The 21654-nt window shown below is 40.5% G+C and overlaps 1 protein-coding gene across 1 annotated transcript in view; it reads right to left on the bottom strand.

The window, feature by feature from the left end:
• The window catches only part of LOC121285595 (voltage-dependent calcium channel subunit alpha-2/delta-1), a 711948-nt gene that overhangs the window by 620741 nt on the left and 69553 nt on the right, over positions 1-21654 (bottom strand). The window contains exon 3 of the mRNA XM_041202183.1: positions 16118-16234. Within this exon, the coding sequence (XP_041058117.1) occupies positions 16118-16234 (117 nt within the window). The remainder of the gene's footprint in view (positions 1-16117; positions 16235-21654) is intronic.

Raw genomic sequence — 21654 nt, 5'->3', positions numbered from 1 at the left:
TGTAGCCTTATGAAAATTATCAAAGGACAATTGCCTCAGAGCACTGTATTGTCACACTTTAATCATTTGGCTTGAAGAGGCAGAACTAAGAAACCTATAATGGCTCTGTTCAGCATAAAGGATTCAGGTTTTTGAAATAATGAGGGGAAAAGATAAAGTGTAAGTTAGTCAATTCCATAAAATGAATAATAATTCAGAACAGTGAACTGAGTTCACAGAATGAAACTTTGATTAGTTAATATTTCAACATGGACAATGGGCAGAGACAACATCTTGAGGTCAAGTATTTAAAAATGGACCTTGGTACATGTTGCAAGGAGTTAGAGAAAATGTGCTGGGTCAGCAACTTGGACCAGATTTGCAATAGCAATCAATGTGGAGGAATGTCCTTTTCAGATCACATCACGTTGGATCTGTTTCATAACAAAAGTCTAAAGGGCTTGATGCAAGACAAAACTAGGATCTAGGATGAAAAGCTGATAAATGGGATTGGTTACAAAATTAAGAGACAATGGAGATGCTACAGACAAATACTATCACTTTGATATTTGGCATTGGCTCAATAGCTTAAAGATTCTATTCATTAAATGCATAATGTTTAATGCAAGTTGCTTAAACTGTGATTTAGTTGTTCCCTGGAGGTATTGTGGGCCAGCAGTAGCATCCCTACCTCAAGGTCAGAAGCCCCGAGTTCAAGTCAGGACCTGACCGCCATGGAAGGTGCATTCATAACGTGACCAAACAGGTTGATTATCAACTTGTAAATCCTTCCATTATATCTGATGGCAGGTGGTAGGAGCGGCACGGTTTCCTGGTGTGGGCCATTTTCAACTACTTCAAAATACTACAGATGAGGTGAATCCTGAACATTACACTAAAACAAGGCTGGATTATAGGACCAAAGGCTATAAATACAACCACTGAAAATATATTAAAATAAATATCAGAATGAGTGGGGTTTTTTTTTACATACAAAGGGTGTTAAGTGTCAGGTTGTGAGATGGACAGAGATTGAATAGAAGGATGAACTTATGACCAAATGGCCTATCCTAGCCCTTGGCCTTTCTGTTAATGTAAAAGCTCATGAATCTTTACATCTTACCATGTTTGGCGAGGAGAAAAAATAAAACCATGCTCTTAGGAAGCAAGGCTAGTCTGACATTGATCAATTAACTGATTAAAACAAAAGGATGCATAGCATAGCTACAACTATTGGTCCAAAAGGATTCATCCTTTGTAGAAAAATGCACTCAGCAATTGCCCAAAACCACGTGATTGAAATCAGGAGTTCACCAGGTGAAAGGTAACAGTGGTCCGGTATTTGTTGCCCCAATCTCCTGCCATAACTTCAGTAGATAAATTTTGTAAATGGCCATTTTCACCATTTCTCCAAGGCTTCCACCAATTCCCTGCCGAAGTTAAGGCACGTGATTGGAAGCAACACCATGGAATTTCCTTCCCCAAAGCCCCCAACCCACATACCTTTCCTCTCCTAAAACTGCTGATTCTATTCAATGCTTTAAAGATTCACTTTTTTAAAAAAAAAGTTTAGTACTTTTTACAATATTAAGCATTGTAAGTGAGAAAAAATGCCTCTAGAAGCTACACTCTAATGAGTAGAAGTATAGAAGTATAACTTTTATTCAAATCTGAAGCAACTGCAGCCTGCGCACATATTAAAGGAGCTTTATATATCACACATATAAATGTCCTCCAGCAGCTTTGAAGTCTTTCTTTCTGAGATTGCACACAGTTCCCAGTAATGACAAATGTCCTAGAAATGACGCTAAGAACTAAATGCATTTTCCTCCGGCACTGTTTGGAACATTAGTTAATCTATTAAATTCACCATTATATTCCTTTGCTCCAGTTTTCTGCCCTGCTCTGTTGAAGGAGCCAATTCATGCTGGAGTATGAACTCAATAGACTGTCCTCTTGCACCTCGAATCAAATGACCATCCTTCATGTGTGAGCTTGGGCTCTGAGTTTTATGGTTAGTTATCCATAAGGAACCACGGAGGTCTTGTTTTTATTATTTATGGATAGCATGTGGGCATCACAGGAGAGGCCAGCGTTTACTGCTCATCCCTCATTGACCTTGAGGTGGTGATTAGCCGCCTTCTTGAATCACTGCACTCCATTTGGTGAAGGTATTCCTACATTGCTGTTAGGTAGGGAACCCTAGGATTTTGACTTAGTGATGATAAAGTAATGGTGATACATTTCCAAGTCAGGATGATGTGTGGCTTAAAGGGGAGCTTGGAGGTGGTGATGTTCCCATGCACCAGCTGCCTTTGTCATTCCAGGCAGCAGAATAAACCTTTGTGAGTTACTGCTGTGCTTCTTGCAGATGGTACACACTGCGGCCATAGTGTGCCAGAGATGGAGGAAGTGGATGTTTAAGATGGTGGATGGGGTGCCAATCCAACAGGCTGCTTTGTCCTAGATTGTGTCAAATATCTTGAGTGTTGTTGGAGCTACAATCAGCCAGGACAGTGGAGGGTATTCCACCACACTTGTGACTTGTGCCTTGTAGATGGTGGATAGGCTCTGGGGAGTCAGGAGGCGAGTCACTTGCCACCCAGCCTCTGACCTACCCTTATAGCCACAGTATTTATATGGCTGGCTCTGTTAAGTTTCTGGTAAATGGTGACCTCCGCCCCCCCCCCTCCCCCCCCAAGATGTCAATGGTGGGGTATTCAGTGATAGTAATCACTGAATGTCAAGGGGAGATGGTTAGACTCTCCCCTTGTTGGAGATGGTCATTACCTGACAGTTGTATGGTGCAAACCTGAAACTTTTTTTAAGCAACATCCATGCATGTGTGGTTTCCAGCAATACACACTGCATAGATGTAATTTCAGGCACTAAAGCACAGCTCTTCTATCTCTTAAGTATATGGCCATTTACAGTGTATAAATGATTTAAAATTTGGCAGTCACAATGTAGCAAAAGCTACCCACATAATACGTGTATATATTATCAATTTGTGTTATGTACACACACATACAGTTCATATATTTCTGATCCAGAACTTCTAATAAATATTAAATAGACAAAGTGGTCACATTAATACATAAACACACACACAAACCTTTTTCAACTGCCTGAAGCAGTCAGAATTGCAGGAAGTAGTGGATCTTACAATGGACCACACTCAGGGAAATACTTAGAAAATTCATGCATACACATTGAAACAGTGGGCACTAAATGGGCTCTGATGCAGTCCCAAAACTGTGATAGGGAATGTGTTTGTAACAATAATTTTCTTTGCACTGTGTTCTTGTTTTCAACTGAAAGAGGGTGTGATGAGGCACTCTTACATATTTCTTTGTAATAGAGCCCCAGGAACAGCTTCTCTTAGCCAAGAAATACTCCTGAGTAGAGAAGATCTACAGATTTTGGGACAAAATAAAATGTCCACATTATTTTTGATGTGCAGTGCTAACTTCCCTGTTCATCATAGGTCTAACAACCATAACAAATTCAGAATAGGGAACTCCCTTGACATCATTAATTGCACAACACAGAACAATCTGTTACTGCATCATTAGCACAAGCTTCACTACGATCAGGATGCCCAGCTGCTTACATTCTCTAATCATCGCTCTTTGTTCATCTAAGTTTTTGTTAATATCTTACTTTTTGGATGTCCGAATTAAACAAGACTGATATATGAAGGATTTATTTTCCTTAAATCAGGCGATGATGTAGTAATATTTTTAATGTAAATACAGTCCTGCCTATCACGGATATTCACTCCAAGCCCAATTAGTTGATTCAGACAGACATCATCATTGGGCCCAAATTTAAACAAAGCTGATGAGTAATTTTGGCTGCATTGTCTTAGTGTCAAACCACTGATGCCTTGTTTTTAAGTACCTTTCTTCTAAACAAAGAACTACTGCTAACCTGCAGTTTAGTAATTTTCTAATGATATTCAATTCGAGGTTCAGAATGGCTGTCACGTTTACCTACATGACAAGGTTGTTATACTTCAACATAAACACTATGTAAAGAAAGGAATTCACCTCAGGAAATACTTCAAGGCATTTTGAAAATGTGACATGATACTATATAAATAAAAATTAATATTGTCTTTTCAAAACTGAATTTAAGTTATTCACCACATTTTAGTTCACATACAGGTCAGGTGGGCAGAGCAGTTGCAAATGGAATTCAACCCAGAAAAGAGTGAGGTAATGCACTTTGGGGAGGGTTAACAAGGCAAAGGATTACACTATGAATGGAGGGACCCTCAAAAGCACTGAAGATCAGAGGGATGTTGGTGTGCATATCCACAGATCCCTGAAGGTAGCGGGACAGGTAGATAATGTGGTTAAGAAGACATATAGGATACTTGCCTTTATTAGCCGAGGCATAGAATACAAGAGCAGGGAGGTTATGCTGGAACTGTATAATACACTGGTTAGGCCACAACTGGAGATGTGCGTGCAGTTCTGGACACCACATTATAGGAAGGATGTGATTGCACTGGAAAGGGTGCAGAGGAGAGAGGAGGGAGAGTCGGGGCCTGCGCTCTTTCGCGCTTGCACATGAAAGCGCACAGCAATCTCCCCGAGGCACAGAGCTGCCTCAGGGAGGTTGAATAAATATTAAAATAATTAAAGAATTGAATTAGAAATTTATTTAAACATGTCCCCTCTTGTGACTTTGTCACATGAGTGGGGACATGTTTTTATATTTATAAACATTTATTTATTTATTTAATAAAAGCTTCAGGAAACTTCATCCCGCTCGTGGATGAGGTTTCCTGAAAACTGCGAAGGCCACTTGGGCTTTCTGCCTGCCCGCCAACCTTAAGGTTGGATGGGCAGCATTCACAAATGGTTCAATGGATTTCTTAATGGCCTTAATAAACTGCTTACATTTTGGCGAACACGCAGCCGACTCCGGCGCGTGCCCGCTGAATGAAATTTCGCGTGTCATTTTACACATTGGTGGGTCAGGCCCGCCCCCGCACGCTGACCGGAAAATTCTGCCCCAGATTTCTGACCCACTCACAAATACTGGATTAATTTAAATTTTGAAATATTTTCAAATAATGCTAGCAATGCATTATGAGGAGGCATTACATATGCAATTGTCCCCAGCTGCAATAAGCACCCAGATGATCCACTTTGATGAAATCCTCTGGCCCAGCACTATCAGTGCTAATGATGATGGTCTTGGGTTAACCATAAGGAGCTTCTGTAATAGAATGGGTACACTTCTTCCCAATTTTCCCTCCTTTCTTCTGCTACAGAACCAGGTCTTCATTGGTGCTGCACCCAATCACCCACACGAAAACTGAGGTAACATTTTTAGCAGCTCCCCTGGAATTTCTTTCATGGTTAATAAGGGTGCAGTTATGTAATTTTAATTCAACTGATCTACAAAACGGAGGACTTGTATTTAACTTTGGTGTTAAGGTAGTAGCTAATAACAAAATAAACAGCAATTATTTTGACTACATATGGCCTGGGATCACGAATGTGCATCAAGTCCCAATTGTGAGAACACAAACCTCCGTAGATCACCCCGGAATATAATACCAGCAGACAAAATTAAGAAATGCAAATAAGGTGTAAAACACAAAAGAAACTTGGTTCCTTGCTTCAAAGCAATTTGCAAATCTAACATTAAATATCTGAACATATTTGCCTTTTCAAATATTGTACAATTCTCCTTCCATGTTTCAAAACATCTATCATTCAATTATTTTTCATTAGGAAGAACTCTTAATTATGATTTAATGCATCAGCCCCACCCAAGAGTCTTATAGCTAATTGTAAGTATATTATGGTTTTGGTAGATTACTCAATAACATGCACAAAAATGTCTAGCTGAGCTCCAGAAATTTCTAGTAACCCCTTAAATAACAAGTGTTCCACTTTTCAAACCCAATGCTGCCTTTTATTTGGCATGTGGAAAATTGTTTTTTGTAAATAGCTGGCGATGAACATTCAAAAGCAGCAGTTTTACAGAGCAATTCCTTCTACCACCAGTGGCCTAAACTAAGAACAGAGGCTGGAAATTATTGTCAGTGAGGTTAGCAGATGGATGCTTAATATGACCATGTGACATTCCTCAATTCCTTACTGCATCCTTTCTAAAATGGTTTCTGTTAAAATAATGGACAATGGGAATGTCATAGAAACAAGAATCTGCATTTATATAGCACCTTTCAACAGTAATTTATAACTTTATGTCACTTACAAATGTAATCCAAAGAAGTGTTGTAAATCCCACAATGCAGATCCAGACTAATAATTCTTGGGGCCATTGGCCAAGAGTTCCCCATCCTTCCACAAATGATTAAAATACAAACTTGTACTAAATGCATGAAGCAATTGGTTTGTTGAGCGTTTACATACTGAAGTAACAATAAAGCAAATCCTATTACAATATAATATGTTTCAATGGAACTGATCCAGTGGTTGCCAGCAGTTTTTCTGCATTATGGTTATTGTTACCAGGGGCATCATATTTAGCTGGCCCTGCATGCATTAATCTGCCCCTGCCACAACTCTTATGCTCATCGCATATATCATCCCAGTCAACCTGAGGTTAGGAATTCAACAGAACAAAAAGCAGTATTCTCCAAGATGGATGAGGATATATTTTATTCATGCTTAAAATCTAAAATCAATAAGGCAAGTGTCCCTTTAAAGAGGATGGCAGAAAAGTGAGGGCCACAGAACATTTGCAGCATTTTACACTGCAGCGCAAATGGATTCACATTGATATGCGGTACAATAACACTTTGTGTGTGGCTGCATCAAGCTGTGCGTAGACCCTCGGTATGCAAACACCAAGTGTCACTATGTGCTGAGGTTCTACCTGTCCCTGGTGTTGCGAAGGATGGGTCTGGCCACACTACCATGGAATGCTCCAAGTAGTTGGACCGTGCTGTACCACCTGTCCCTTGTGGAAAAGTTGATGCAGAGAAACACCTTTGACCGCAAGTCCATATCCAAGAGGCCCAGTGGGAAGAGGAGATGGTGGATCCTGTTGGATGGCTCCCCGGGCAGATTATCAAAATCATTTGGCCGAATGCCTCATCGCCAGAACTTTCCCGCAAGCACCAAGATGTATTTTGGCTGGTGATGAGAAAGGCCCTCCCCGTCAGATCCTTCCTACAAGTCAGGAGTCTCACTCCCTCTGCATGCTGCCCTCGAGGCAGCTGTGGTGGGAAAGAAACCATTGTCCACCTCCTTGTGGAATGTGCCTATGCAAAGAGGGTTTGGAGGGAGATTCAGTGGTTTTTGTCGAGGTTCATCCCGAGTAGTTCCATGACATAGGACTCTATGTGCTATGGGCTGTTTCCCAGCACACACTGAGACAAACATCAACTGCAGCTGAAGGATCATCAACACAGTGAAAGGTACCCTTTGGTCTGCCAAAAATTTGGTGGCCTTCCAGTGCAAGTGTTGCAGACTGGCACATTCCAAGGTCCAGGACTACCTGCTGAGGGATGTACTAAAGCTTGGGGCAGCCTCTGCAAAGGCGCAATGGGGAAAGGTCGCTGTCTAAGACCTTTCTGCCAAAGTGCACCAAAGGGCTGGAAATTGCACAGACCCTTCAGGCTGTATTACTCACATTGAATGTATGCAGTGAATATTACATGTACCACAATTGTATTGAAGCACCTCAGAGTGCAACGTGATCGATGTAGACAACATAAGTGCCATTGCACTGTCTGACTGTCTGTTATGACCGTTTTGAAATGTCTGTAATGTTTCTTTCGATTGTATTGAAGCAACTCAGGGTGCAACATGATCTATGAAGAAGACTTGAATATTATTGTACTTTTTGTGATAGCCATTTTGAAATGTTTTGTAATGTTCTTTCAGATATTTTATGAATAAAGTATATTTTTGCAAAAAAAACTATAATCTTTAAACAACATCACAGGGTTTCTCTGCACCACTGTTAGCCCTCATTACCCCATTAGTGGCCATATTTTTGTCCGGAATAAGACCCAGTACTTTTCAGGGTTAATTGTGCAGGCCTATAATTGGATTAACACTGAGCATCTGTGCACGTCCCTTCAGAGAAGAGAAATTGCTGAGTGCTTTCATAGACACTATAAAAACCACCTTGCTGCCTGCATTTTCCACTGGCTCTGCTGACGTCAATGGCTCTCTCGTAAGGAGCATAGCCAGCAGGTCCACTCAGCAGCAGTGAGCAATACCCGTGCTTTGCCAGTAGCTATGAGCATCAGTGGCAGGGATGACAGAAGCTCTCACATCTGTGTACCAGACCACTGCCTATCAGCCTTCAAGAACTCTTTCAATTACCAAACAGCAGCTGTTACAACCACCCATTCTCTAAATCTCAAGCTACGTGTTCATAGAGCCAAAAAAAAGAGAGAAAACACTGTAGGCACCAGAGGATTTCGGCATTTAAAAAGTGCAAAGATCACTCATCCTCCACTATTATTTTCAATGGCAATTATCGGTGCATGCCAGCAGATTGAGTTAACAATAATTCAGTCAACTTTATTTTAAAATACAAATCAATGCATAAACACCAAATGGGGTTTATACCAGGGCCTGATGGGTTGTAGTTAACCCTTTGAGTACTGTGCTCTGCAGCTTTCTAAAAGATGAATTGCCAAATTATCTATCAAAAATATGAATTGTGCAGTCTCAAATATAGTTTTATAAGTGATGTAAAATACAAAAAAACTACAATATAGCCCCTTAGTTTTGAAATGCATGGAATGAAGCAGGTCACTTCACAGTGTGTTCCTATCTATGGACTCCCTCTCTCGGCACCTCTGTTCAATTCTTTGAAACTTCAATTTCAAGCTGTACATATTGTTTAATTATGACCCTGGCCCATGCAAATCCAAAGCAAAACTATCCATCTTACATACAATCAGATCGACACAAACTAAATCCCATCGGCTCAATTATGCCACTACTGCCATGACACCATGCTAACAGCTGGTGCTCCCACACCTACTATACGAGTAGAATTAAAACATGAATAATAACTTCAGAAATATTAATAATGCCTAAGGACCCCTGTTCCTGGTTAAATTAAAAATCAAACTCATTGAATACCAAACTTATTTCTTAGCCTCCTATGCATCAATCTTCACAAACAATTACTTGGATAAATAGTGGTTATTGTGTAACAGTCTTATTTTGAACATTTAATTTTGGTATTTTTGAGTGTCTATTAAGGGCAACAATCCTGGGAATTATATATTTTTCAATTTTCAGAACCAGCTTCAATAAATGTCAGATCAAGCATGATCAGGCGCAGAGTAAAGTTCCTTAAGCACTGTGTAAATAACATATGTTTTTATTTCTGTTGGACTGTGGATTAAAATTACAATGGCTTCAGTTTGAAGGACATGTCTACTGGAACAGTGTGAGGAATATACACAACATTACTGTCTTGGAACAGAGTGTGCCACGAAAGACAGGATGGTGCCAAGGAGGAATCTGGTCTAATGGGGAACTGCCTGAACAACATTTTAATTGGCTCCTGACCAGGTAACTGGGGTTAGCTTGAGAACAATGTAGCAGAATAGCTCCTAGCCTGAAAAGAGAAAAGACCTAAAATCTCTTTCTCCTATGCATGTAAGATTTCAGTAATTCTACAATGACAGCTAGCTGGCTTTTCCCCCTCATATCCCTATAACCTGTTGTCTTTCTGAAAACTCCTGTCAAGAAGAAAAGGGGAAAATCACTATTAGAGACATTGAAAGCCAAGTGCTCAACCAGCAAACTAAAGATTGAAAATGTTGGAAGACCACCTTGTGTAATTAACAAAGAACTGAAAGGAATTTGGAAGACATCGATCAAAACCAACCTATCGAATCCTGTACTCCGGAATTGGTTCTATTGAACTGTTTTATCCCACCTTTAAAATCCATGTTTTTGTGTATCTTATGTGCCTTGTATGTGTATGTATAGGGATTTAAGAAGGGGTAGAATTTAGCTTATAGAGTTAGAAATTAGCAGTTCATATTTCTCCCGTTTGCCACTGGTTAAAGACAATTTGCTCAATAAACAGTTATTTACTTATTAAGTTCACAAACCTGGTGCTTGTATTCTGTTAACCTAAATTAAACAATTAGGTTGATTAATCAAACTTTTCATATTTGTCGCGGCTTGGGGAGCAGAGGGGCTTGATATTGCAGTGCACTATGCCCAATGAGTTGTGACAACTGTTCCAAACATATGCCTCAGCCTCAACCTAACTGAGAGTCTGATGAGCTGCATGAAACTCACAGTTTGCCTGTCTCAGATAACGTGCTGAATTGAGAGCTATTCTGTGTTGTGGAACCATTCTCAATGGGAACTGGGCTGACCCGGACTAAAATGTGTTCCATATAGGATACAGCTGGCAAAGTGCAGGGACTTTCATCCCTGGGCTGGATTCAAAAACTTTTCATCACATCTGTCACGGCTGACTTAAGAAGCAAGTCCCAAAAGGTGTAGGAACAGTACACTAATCCAATGCACCTAACTATCCTCACAATGACTTCATTAAATCACATTAAGTGTGCTGACTGAAGAGCTATTGATGGGAACAAAGCCCGACAGAGAAGAATAAAATTGAGAAACACAGTGATAGATCTGGGAGATCCCATGGAAAGTAAATAAAAAGAATGACTTATGTTAATTGTACATCAATGTGCCTAATTAAATGTCAGTGGAGGGCATTAATCAGGGTTTTCTTGAGCACATATAAAGAGACACCTACTGAAACTATAGGGAGGTTGAGTTAGAAGGTGTATGTATGTAATATTTCGCTATGTAAATAAATATAAGCCTCAGTTCCAGTATAATCCTTCACCAACTAGATTTCTGGAGTATAATGACTAAGAGATGTAATGCAGAAGTAAACCATTTCTTTCAGCTGGGCAGTACTGAGTTGAGACTGATTGCAGAAGCAGCAAATTAACAGGTCCAGTCGGTGGGGTGGGGGGTGGTGCAAGTCAATATGTGATACAAAATTAGTCCTAATATTTCTCATGTCTTCAAAATGAAATACTGGGTATTTTTTGTTCAAACACGTAAATATAAAACTTTTGTATAACTTTCTCCTTTAGCATATGTCTTTGCATATATTCTTCTAAATTCCCACTATTTCATTTTTGTTTCTTCAAAACAGTATTTTTTCAAAACTCCACTTTAAATGCATCTCATGTTGAAATGAAAATTCTGGTGGTGAACCTGTTAACTCATTGTCCTATTCACACTGATTACCAGGGATATTTTCTTGGCTTATTCTCTTGTAACAGCATTCTTTACTCACATTATATCATGGCAGAGAAAGTGTACCTGTGAAGTGAACTCAGTTCCTGTTCACATAAACAAATCTCCAAATCGTCAACTTTAGAAAGAAAAACAGGCTTGGAAAGTGCCGGTGAATGCCACCATGCTCCTGTGCCAACCAACACATTCATATCAAATGCTAATTAAAACTCTGCTTTCCGTCAGCAATACATGTTAAATGTCGAACTTAGGAGAGTATTTGTCAATATACAATTTCCCAACACTATCCTTATGTGCTTTGAGTGAGACCATCAATTAAAACTGAATCGTAGGCAGTTTCTTGCAGCAGGTTTCTGCCTATTGTTCTTTTATCTTAATGGGCTGGATTTGCAGTCAGTAGCAATGGTCCTCATCATGACCTTTAGGAAAGCTTCTCATAAGAATCTGTTGATTTCTGTGGCATGGTTTTCCCCTTCCCCAACATCAGTTTGGTGCCAATCTGGCACCAAGTCAAGGCGCCAATCCTCCAGCAGGTATTCACATTGAAGCAAACCAGGAAGTAAAAAACCCCGGAATCTCCTCATTTTTAAATTCTGAATTTTACAAACAGCAAAGTAAATGACTGAGGCATACACATGGAAGTACAGTAGAAGATAAAGTATCACAAGCAAACTTTAATAAACAAAAGATGTGGAATTTCTTATCATGGAGAAATCTGACATTCAACAAATATAAAATTGCACACTCAGGAGCTGTTCAGGAATAATTGTGAAATTAGAAAAAATCTAGATACACCTCATTCAACAAGGTTTAACATTTTCAAGGGTTTTTACAATGGGATGAACAGCATAACAGTGGAAATTCTCCATCAGTTCAATGATTTCTCATTGATTGTATTCTGGGGGAACCTCAACAGTGCACCCTCTGGTGAAGCATAGGATCACTGACAGCAACTTCTGGATTTATCTCCTTTTATCTGCACATGTGCAGACTCCATCAGTTACTGTCAGTTTCAGCCGAGTAATAACGGTGAACGTTGACTGTTTCCCCATTCTTACTGTTGCAAAACCAGGGCCATCATCATTCAGAGCTCTTATAGTTGGCAGAGTGAAGAAAATTTCTTTCTGCAATTTGGGCTTGAGTCAAATCTACAAAGGAAAATGATAGTCTGCAAAATCCACATAGTTCTGGTGGAACACTGGCCCACTGTATCACAGAATGGAAACATTCAGTTTTACATTCATGATCCTTCACATAATGTGCTGTGCTGCTGTGGAGAAAGAACCAAGTTGGGCTCAGGCAGATCCCCACAGGAAGAGGGAAACAATCTTAGGAAAAGGAAGAGAATTTTGTAATTACCTTGAAAAAGTAATTAAATCAATGTCGTTTCTGTCTTTCCTCCTCCACCCAGGAGTTAAAGTTCCTAATTACAGCACTTAGCAGGAAAGCAGATGTCATGGCAATGCAGGTGCCTTAATCAGGTGACCACTGAGCAGTGAGCAATGTAACAAATGGGTATACTTCATGCCAGGGATCTGGATCACCTAGATATTTTTTGTTTTGTTACTGTTATGATGTGTATTAGACTTGGACTGCACAATCACGATTTATCAGTTGTTAAATCCTGCTAGAAAGCTCTACGGATTGTACAATGCACCCCATTCATTATCTTTCACTAACTTTTCCCCCTCTAATTTGACTGACAATTTTTTCCCCTGTTCAATTCAAGATGAGCAAATTAGTTTATTCTGCAATGTTCACTGTGCAGAAATGAGCAATTTTAAACCATTCGAGCTAAATAGGACATTTACGAATGACTGCATTTAATCTTCCTAGGACTTCGTACATGGTGTGTAATAAATGTGAAGAAGTGTAGTTATTGATGGGCTAAATGCACATTGGATATGTAGATGTGCATTATACACTTAAAATTGTCTAATATATGCTTCTAATCAACTAAGAAATTATAAATGAATGTCCAAACATAATCTATTATCTGCTATTTCATCAGATTTACAGAGAATATGCAGATGATCTTGATTAGTTTTCCTTTCTAAATTAATATAAATAAAGACATTTTTCTTAGTGTGGAGGATGCGCCATGGCTCTGAATAAAAAGACAAGCCACTGAAACTTTTACATTGATCTGCATTTTGTTACACAAATTCAGTCACAGCATTTGTTTTATTAACCATATCAAAAAGTAGGCTTTGGATGAAGGCATTACTCAACCCATTTGATTGCCTTCTTCCAGAATACCAACTGTATTGTCTCCCTAGTGCAGCATTTAGCCACTTCTTAAATCAAGTAAACGTTCTCACCTCAAGTGCTGACAAACTTTTCCAACAAGTGAACAGCCTTCATGGAAAGAAATATTTTCCAGTGTCGGTCCTAAACTTGCTCATCCAATGTGTGCCCTTGCCTTATGCAGCCCTGTTATACTGTAATGTCTTGTTCAGAGTTTATCTTCTAAAAAATGCCTTTTCAGATTTTTTTTACGAGGTTGGAGATCCTCGCTTATTGAGAGGTGCTTTTACATTTGTTGTTCCACAATCTAGATCATGATGGAGCACAAGTGAATGTCAACTCCCTTATCTGACTGGAAAAATCTATGACCCGTAAAAATGTGGTTCTAGTATTCCACTTCTAAGATAAGAACTAATTTTAAGCAATGTCAATGTAAGAAGCCGTTGCCTGAACATCACTTCTCCACAATTTGTGCTACAGAAGCATTAATTGTAAACATGCCTCAGTTGTCCTTCAAAGCTTGCTAATTCTGTGGACTTGCTTCAATGCTGTCATCTACTTTATCCTGAGGATATGAGTGAAAACACAAATTCATTCATTCTTTTTTTATATTCGTTCATGGGAGGTGGACATCGCTGGTCAGGCCAGCATTTATTACCCATCCCTAGTTGCCCTAGTTCAGAGGGCATTTTTAAGAGTCAACCACATTGCTGTGGGTCTGGAGTTACATGTAGGCCAGAGCAGGTAAGGGCAGCAGATTTCCTTCCCTAAAAGGACATTAGTGAACTAGATGGGTTTTTCCAACAATCGACAATGGTTTCATGGCCATCATTAGCCTTTTAATTCTAGATTTCTATTGAATTCACATTCCACCATCTGCCGTGGTGGGATTCGAACCCCGGTCCCCAGAGCATTACCCTGGGTCTCTGGGTTGCTAGCCCAGCGACAATACTATTTCAGGTCTGTGACCAAACCTGGACAGAACACTCCCCAAGTGTAGCCTAATTACAGCCTTAAACAGTGTGTGAATTATTTCTGTCATATGGAGGTCAGCTTTATTTCAAAAATAATTAACAAACTCATGCGTTTTCCCTCTATTTTCCGGCTTCCTTAATTTCATATGGGAAACTAAAAGTCTTTATTCTAATATCAAACCTTACATTGTCTCGCTGTTCTAGACCTCTAGAAGTCTGATATTTTCTTACTCTTATGGCCAGGCCTAATCAGAATACTCAGGTTGTCAGGGCATCCCTTTTCTGCCATAACTATGTGAAAATTTGAATAAAACTTCTCATGACACCATTTATTTTCTTGATGTTGATCCTTAATAGAATTTTTTTTAAAACACCCGTTAAAATGCAGATTAAATCTAATCAATACTTTGTGCAAAGCATTATTGTTGAGATTGCATTCTAAACTGTAAATTGCAGTGTTTCATTATGAGCTCGTAATGTAAAACTACATGTTTTGTTTGGCCAGTCAAGCATCTGACACACAGAGCCCATCACCTTGAGTAACAGTTTCCAAACTCTATCATTGAGAAACCCACACAAATAAAGTTTCTGTTTTCCTGATAACGGTTCTCCAAAGCAATCAATCAGTCTTATTGCTCTCGTCTGCAGCCCTGGAAGGTCTAAATAGACCACTGTGGTGACAGTGAATCCATCAGCATCTATAAAGAGAAAGGACAAATTAACATTTTGGGGGTGGACACTTTGTAAGAGCTTTGACATCGTTCCAAGGAAGGATTTGTTCCCCAAATGTCAACATGTCCTTTCTGTTTACAGATGTTAATGAAGCTGCTGTATATTTCCAACATTTTCTGTTCTTATTTCAGATGCGCAGTTTTTCTTTTGTTTGCATTCCTAGTGTGAACAAAGCTTAGGTATCAGGTTACCAATTCTGTTACACTCACTTCTCAGGAACAATACCTCTTTACCCAAAATGTCTTATTTTCAAGAGTTATAGAATTTACTAATTCAATCATGAATGAGTTCTAATGCTCAATAATTTGAGACACAAGTGTTAAAAGACTTTCCCCTTCAAGGTTCATAACTGTTTAACTTTAAGAGTGGCAAGTGGATGGATACAATGTATAAAAGGACTTCTGTAAAATGAAATTCATAAACAAGGGTTAGAAAAGCTTTTCAATGTAGCATTTACTCAAGTAATAAATATTCTGAAAGCAATGAAGAAACCCAGGCTAGAAATATCAGGCTAGCTATGGTGGATACATATTGTCCAGACATGACACTGGTTCACATCCACCTATCAGCGCTCAGTGACATGAGAGAACACATTTCTGATGCATTTTAAGGTATATGCACATTAATAATGCTATATTTTTGTCAATTAAGAAAAATACCGAACCCTGTAATATTGCTTCACTAAGCGGATATCAGAATAGGATTTTTAACATTATTACCTCATGAGTCCTAGACAATGCTATAATTTTTAATGGGCCTGTTTACAATCTTTATGTTACATTTTCACGCATTGCTCCACATAATTGCACACATTGTTGCTGTGACAAAAACTCTGATGACAGCAAACCCATAGATTTTTTTAAAAATCATGAAGTGATTATAGAAATCCACCTTGAATATTAACAGAATTCCTGTACTCACCTTAAGGGCTTCCACTTTGTTGCTTAGAAGTTTTTCAATTTCTCGAGCCGCACTTTCTACTAAACGTCGAGCATTGTTTGTTTCGACTGTGTAGTATTGTCTGTTTTTTAAGTAAATCTGCAAAATAAAGTTATGAAAACCATTCAATGCAATTATCTTTCGGGTTCAAGAAGTTGCATTTATACAGAGACATGGAAAAATATTCCTAAGTCAGTGAAGGCACCCCAATAGTTATGAATTAACAGACAAACTTTTGGAGATTAGGCACAAGGATCCCATTTAAGTACAATATACTGTGATAAGATCTCTTTTATTATTTATGCAGTGTGTAAACAGTCTCTGAGGCTATATCTTCATCCCCTTTACTGCATGCTCAAACTTGATCGTTCAGGGGAGTTGGGGGGAAGGGTAGCGAGGGATGTACTGGGGCTCCAAATGTTCTTGGTGCCCAGTTCGTCACTGGGCCAAGGGAAATGATAGAGAGGGGAAAGGCTGAATCTTATATCTCTCTATCTCCCCCAGCCCCACAAACCTCCGCTATATCTGTGCTGGTCTAATTTCGGCATCTTGAGCATCCCCAATTTTAACTGCTCAACTATTGGTGACCATGTCTTCAGCTGCCAAGGTCCTAAACTCTGCCAATTCTCTTCCTGTCTTCCTTCCTTTAGGACTTCTCTTAAAATCTACTCTTCTGACCAAGCATTTGGTCATCTGCCCTAATATTGTCTTATGTAGCTCTTCTGAAATAGCTTGGGATGTTTTATTACATTAAAAGCACTACATAAATATACATTGTTGTTGTCAGCATACATGTCAAGCCTGACCCTTCATCTGCTGATGCATTCACCAAGGACAACAGGTTTTTCAGGATAAGTCATGCTCAAAGGATGCATTCTTTTCAGTTACAGTCATGCGTGCCTCATGGACAGAGTACATTATATACGGTATAGTGTACAGTATACAATGTTGAGAGTAGCAGTAGGAGAAAACTGCATATTCTCAAGGACTGAACAGAATAACTCTTCAAAACTTGCTCCACATTCTTAATAGTTCACCAGCATATCAAAGGCAACGTTCAGATTGGGTGCCCGCCAAAGACTTAGCCTGTGCTCCCATGTGAACAGGATAACTATCAGAACTCTAGAAGTAGCAAAAAAATGTACCAGGCATTTCACAAAGCAGCCAAATAAACTGGTCCACTTAAATGTAAATTTAACACTGAGAAAGACCGAGACCATAATTGCCCTTTCTGATCTTGCATTGCTAAATGTTCTGAGGTTCAGATAAGAGTGAGTGCCATTACCCATGACTCCTTTGAAACAGTTCACAAAGTATCCAACGAGGAGACCAAACAGTCTCTCTATCAACAGAAATCTACAACTGCTAAGCCCCCATTCCAATTTTAAAATTCCACTGTCTGTTGAATGGTTCTGGAGTTTCCACCATGCTTAGATAAAATAGAGTTCACCATTCAATGTGTTCACAAATTCCTTTAAAGTTTTAAAAGAACAGAATTAAAAACCAATATGAAAACTAGGTTGTAAATTCCTTTGCTTTATTCATCAGCTTTTAACGTGCAATAACTTCTGTTCCCCCACCAAGAATTCATATCACAACACAAAAATGGATTTAAAGCAGTATTATGACATTGCCCACTTAGAATAGTTTTAAAACAGGCTATTTTTAAGCAGCAGAGTTTAAATGACCTTTTATTTCAAGCTGATGTACCATCCTCTTCAAGCATGGAAAGAAATCAGAGAGACTGAATAAAGATCAGAATACGTCAATCTGTCCCGGCTCCTTGAACTGCTGCAGTCCATGTGGCAAAAATGCACACACGATATTGTTAGGTTGGAAGTTTCAAGATTTTGACCCAACAATGATGAAGGATTGCTTAGAAATGCTCAAATCACGATTGTGTGCTATTTGGAAGGAGAGCCTGGAGGTGATGGTGCTCCCCTGCACCTGCTGCTCTTGTTATTCTTGAGGGAGAATTTTCTCCCTGTCAGGCGGGCCAGTTGGGAGCAGACGTGGGCAGGCATGGAGCCAATCGCCACCCGCAATCAGCTGTGCGCCGCCATTTTACGTGGGTGGTCCAATTAAGGGCCACCCAGCATGACGTGCACCCAGTAGCGTTACCTGTGTGGGTGTGAAACCTTATCATGAAACCTTATCCCGCCCGTGAATGAGGTTTCATGCAAAATGCAAAGGCCGCTTGGGCTCTTTGCCTGCCCACCAACCTTAAGTTTGGACGGGCAGCTCTATCAATTTGTTTAATTGGTTCATTAACGACCTTAATAGGCCTTTGACAGTTCAGCGGACGCGCAGCTGACTCCAGTGCGTGCCCACCGAATGAAAGATTGGAATGATACGCTGTGACGTCAGGACACACACCCGACATCACCGCGCATCATTTTATGCGTCGGCGTGCGAGGCCTGCCCCCACACGCTGAAGAGAAATTTCTGCCCTTGGTGTTGAAGGTAACTGATTTGGGAGGAGATGGTGGCAAAGCTACAGTGCATCTTATAGATAGTCCACACTGCAGTCACAGTACACTACTGGTGCAGTGAGTGGGTAGCAAAACACAGATACAAAACTACATCTGGTTCTTGGCACAATAAATTAGAGGACTTTAAACCAGCACAAATAGTGAGTACTATCCCCAAAACACTAGAAATGTTGGTGTCCGAAACTCTTTCTGCCAGACTGCCCAGGACTCAGCAGGAACTGGTTGTAACTAATGTGGAAATAAAACAGATTTGCTGCCTACAACTGAATTAAAAAGGGGCACACCCATTTGTTGAGAGGGGAGGTCACCTCACTACTTAGGGTATGATTTTCCTAAAGGGCAGAGCCCACATGAATTTTTCCTCCCCACCTACTCCCCCATTAAAAAATGACAACATCCTATTTATAATTGCAGTTGAACATTGAAGGAGTGATAGAAAATATTAATAGACAATAGAATAAATAGAAAATATGTGGGGTTAAACCAGAAAACCCCCCAAAACAGGCACGGAGATTGTGATTCACCTAACCCATTCGGTATAATACAGGCAGCACTCTATAATGATTTCTGCACTAACAGCACTGTTCAGCGACTGCACGCATCAGTAATATGATTGCTTGCAAGAATTATTAAAGCTAGCCTGCACCTCTTAAAGGTAAGGCCCCAACAGCACTGTGGGTGTACCTATACCCCATGGACTGCAGCAGTTCAAGAAGGCAGCTCACCACCACATTCTCAAGGGCAATTAGGGATGGGCAATAAATGCTGGCCTAGCCAGCCACATCCACATCCTGTAAATGAATAAAAAAAAAACATTGTGGCTAATAGAGATGCTGAGATCATTGGGAATAGTGCTAGGCAACAATCAAAAATTCCTGACCATGGGAGACAGCGTGCACCACGATTTTCAGATGCTGCACTGGAGATCTTGGTGAAAGAGATGGAACAGAGGAGAGAGGTCCTGTAAACTCAGAAGGGGTCGGTGCCCTTCAGACACGTGTTCAGAAGGCAATGGCATAAGATGTCAATGCTACATGTTTAGCTCCAAGAAAGAAGTTTAATAATCACACCCGAGTGGCGGAAGTCCATCTTCAAATGACACATTCTACCAACTATACCTCCTGCTTCAGCAGCTTCTCAAACCACCACATTCCTATCACTCACTTACCAACATTCTTTAACTATCAGGACTCAGACCTAGCATTAAAAATCTTTACTTCACCCTCACAGAATCAGAATCACAGTGCAGAAGAGGCCCTTCGGCCCATCGAGTCTGCACTGACGCGTGAGAAACACCTGACCTACCTACCTAATCCCATTTACCAGCACTTGACCCATAGCCTTGACTGTTATGATGTGCCAAGTGCTCATCCAGGTACTTTTTAAAGGATGTAAGGCATTTAATAGACAATTGAGGCCATTGACAGGCTAATTAAGATAATTAAAGACCTGCCCATCCAACCTTAAGGCTGGCGGGCGGGCCAGGAGCCCCAGCGGGCTTCTGAAAAAACATGAAACCTCATCCATCGGCGGGATGAGGTTTCATGTCCAATTTTAAAAAGTCTAATAAAGTTTATGTCCTTTTTATTAACATGTCCCATCTCGTGTGACTTTGTCACATGAGGGGGACATGTTAATAATTTTTTAATTTTTCTATTTTTTGACTTTTCTTGCCTGTCACTAATCTCCCTGAGACAGGACTTTGCCTCAGGGAGCAATGCGCTCTTTCGCACACATACGCGAAAGAGTGCACTTTGACAGCTACGGATTCCCTCCCCCGAACAGGAACCGCATAGTGCTTCCTGTCGCGCAGGCCGCTGTGCGGGCCTTAATTGGCCCACCCATTCAAAATGGCAGCGGGCCCCGTTTCAGTGGCGGGGGCTGGCTGTCCGCCAGCCGCTGAGCTGGTGGAGCCCGCACGTCATCTGAGGGCAAGATTCTGCCCATTGTTTTAAGGGCTTGGACGGAGTGGATTTCTTGAAATGTGTACAGGAGAACTTTTTAGGTCAATATGTAGAGGGTCCAACAAGGGACGGTGCATTGCACAATTAGCAGTGTTGCAAGCCTCAAGCCACATCACCCACACAAGTTGCAAATCACTCACTGACACCAGGCAAGGTGGCACACAACCAGAGACGCCTGCATGTTCTAACTGCCGTGGAGGAGACAGTGGGGGCAATTCTGAGAAGGGCCTTGGCTAGTGGAGGAGCTGAAGCCAATGAAGATGAAGTGGGTGTCTTCATGCCTAACCCTCTTTATTTCATCTCACTTCTCCTTCAACCCACAATCTCTTCTGACAGAGAAGCTACTCCATTGGGCGTCGCTGGCTAGGCCAGCGTTTATTGCCCTAAGGCATTTAGGAATCAACCACATTGCTGTGGATCTGGAGTCACATATAGGCCAGGCCAGATAAGGGCAGCAGATTTCCTTCCCTAAGGGGCATTAGTGAGCTAGATGGGCTTTTATGACAATCAGCAATGGTTCTTTGGCCATCATCAGACCTTTAATTCCAGTCTTTTATTGAATTCAAATTTCACCATTTGCCATGGGATTCGAACCAGGGTCCCCAGGGGGTTACCCTGGGCCTCTGGACAATATCACTAAGCCACGCTGGTGGTGTAAGTGCTGTGATAAAATGGTTTTGAAGCTTACATTCTCAACATTCCTTAATGAAAGCAAAACAAAGCCTTAATTTTCTGGGAAAAGGTGTGCAGTCCTGGATTCCTGGCTGACAACATTTCAGAAAAATGAACATATGCCTTTGGTTGCTAGTGAAATGGAAGCTAATTGGAAGGTTGGATTTCAGCCTGTTGTGGTCAGGACACAGGGTTCTCAAAAGAGCAGTTTCTTTTCAGCAGAGAGAGAACAATGTTTTAAAGCTGTCAGTGCAGGACCACTAAGGTGGAAATTCATGGCGCAGCTGGCAAAGGAGACCAAACAGGCTGATTCCGGAAGCAAATGTTGTGAAGGATCCGGAAAGAATGCCTTTTGGTGGATATTGTACCAATGGAACTCAGGGTGGTAAAG

Source organism: Carcharodon carcharias, chromosome 13 (genome assembly GCF_017639515.1).
Source record: "Carcharodon carcharias isolate sCarCar2 chromosome 13, sCarCar2.pri, whole genome shotgun sequence".
NCBI classification, from domain to species: Eukaryota; Metazoa; Chordata; class Chondrichthyes; order Lamniformes; family Lamnidae; genus Carcharodon; species Carcharodon carcharias.
The sequence above is the reverse complement of the archived record's forward strand: the minus strand, read 5'-3'. Positions and strand labels throughout refer to the sequence as shown.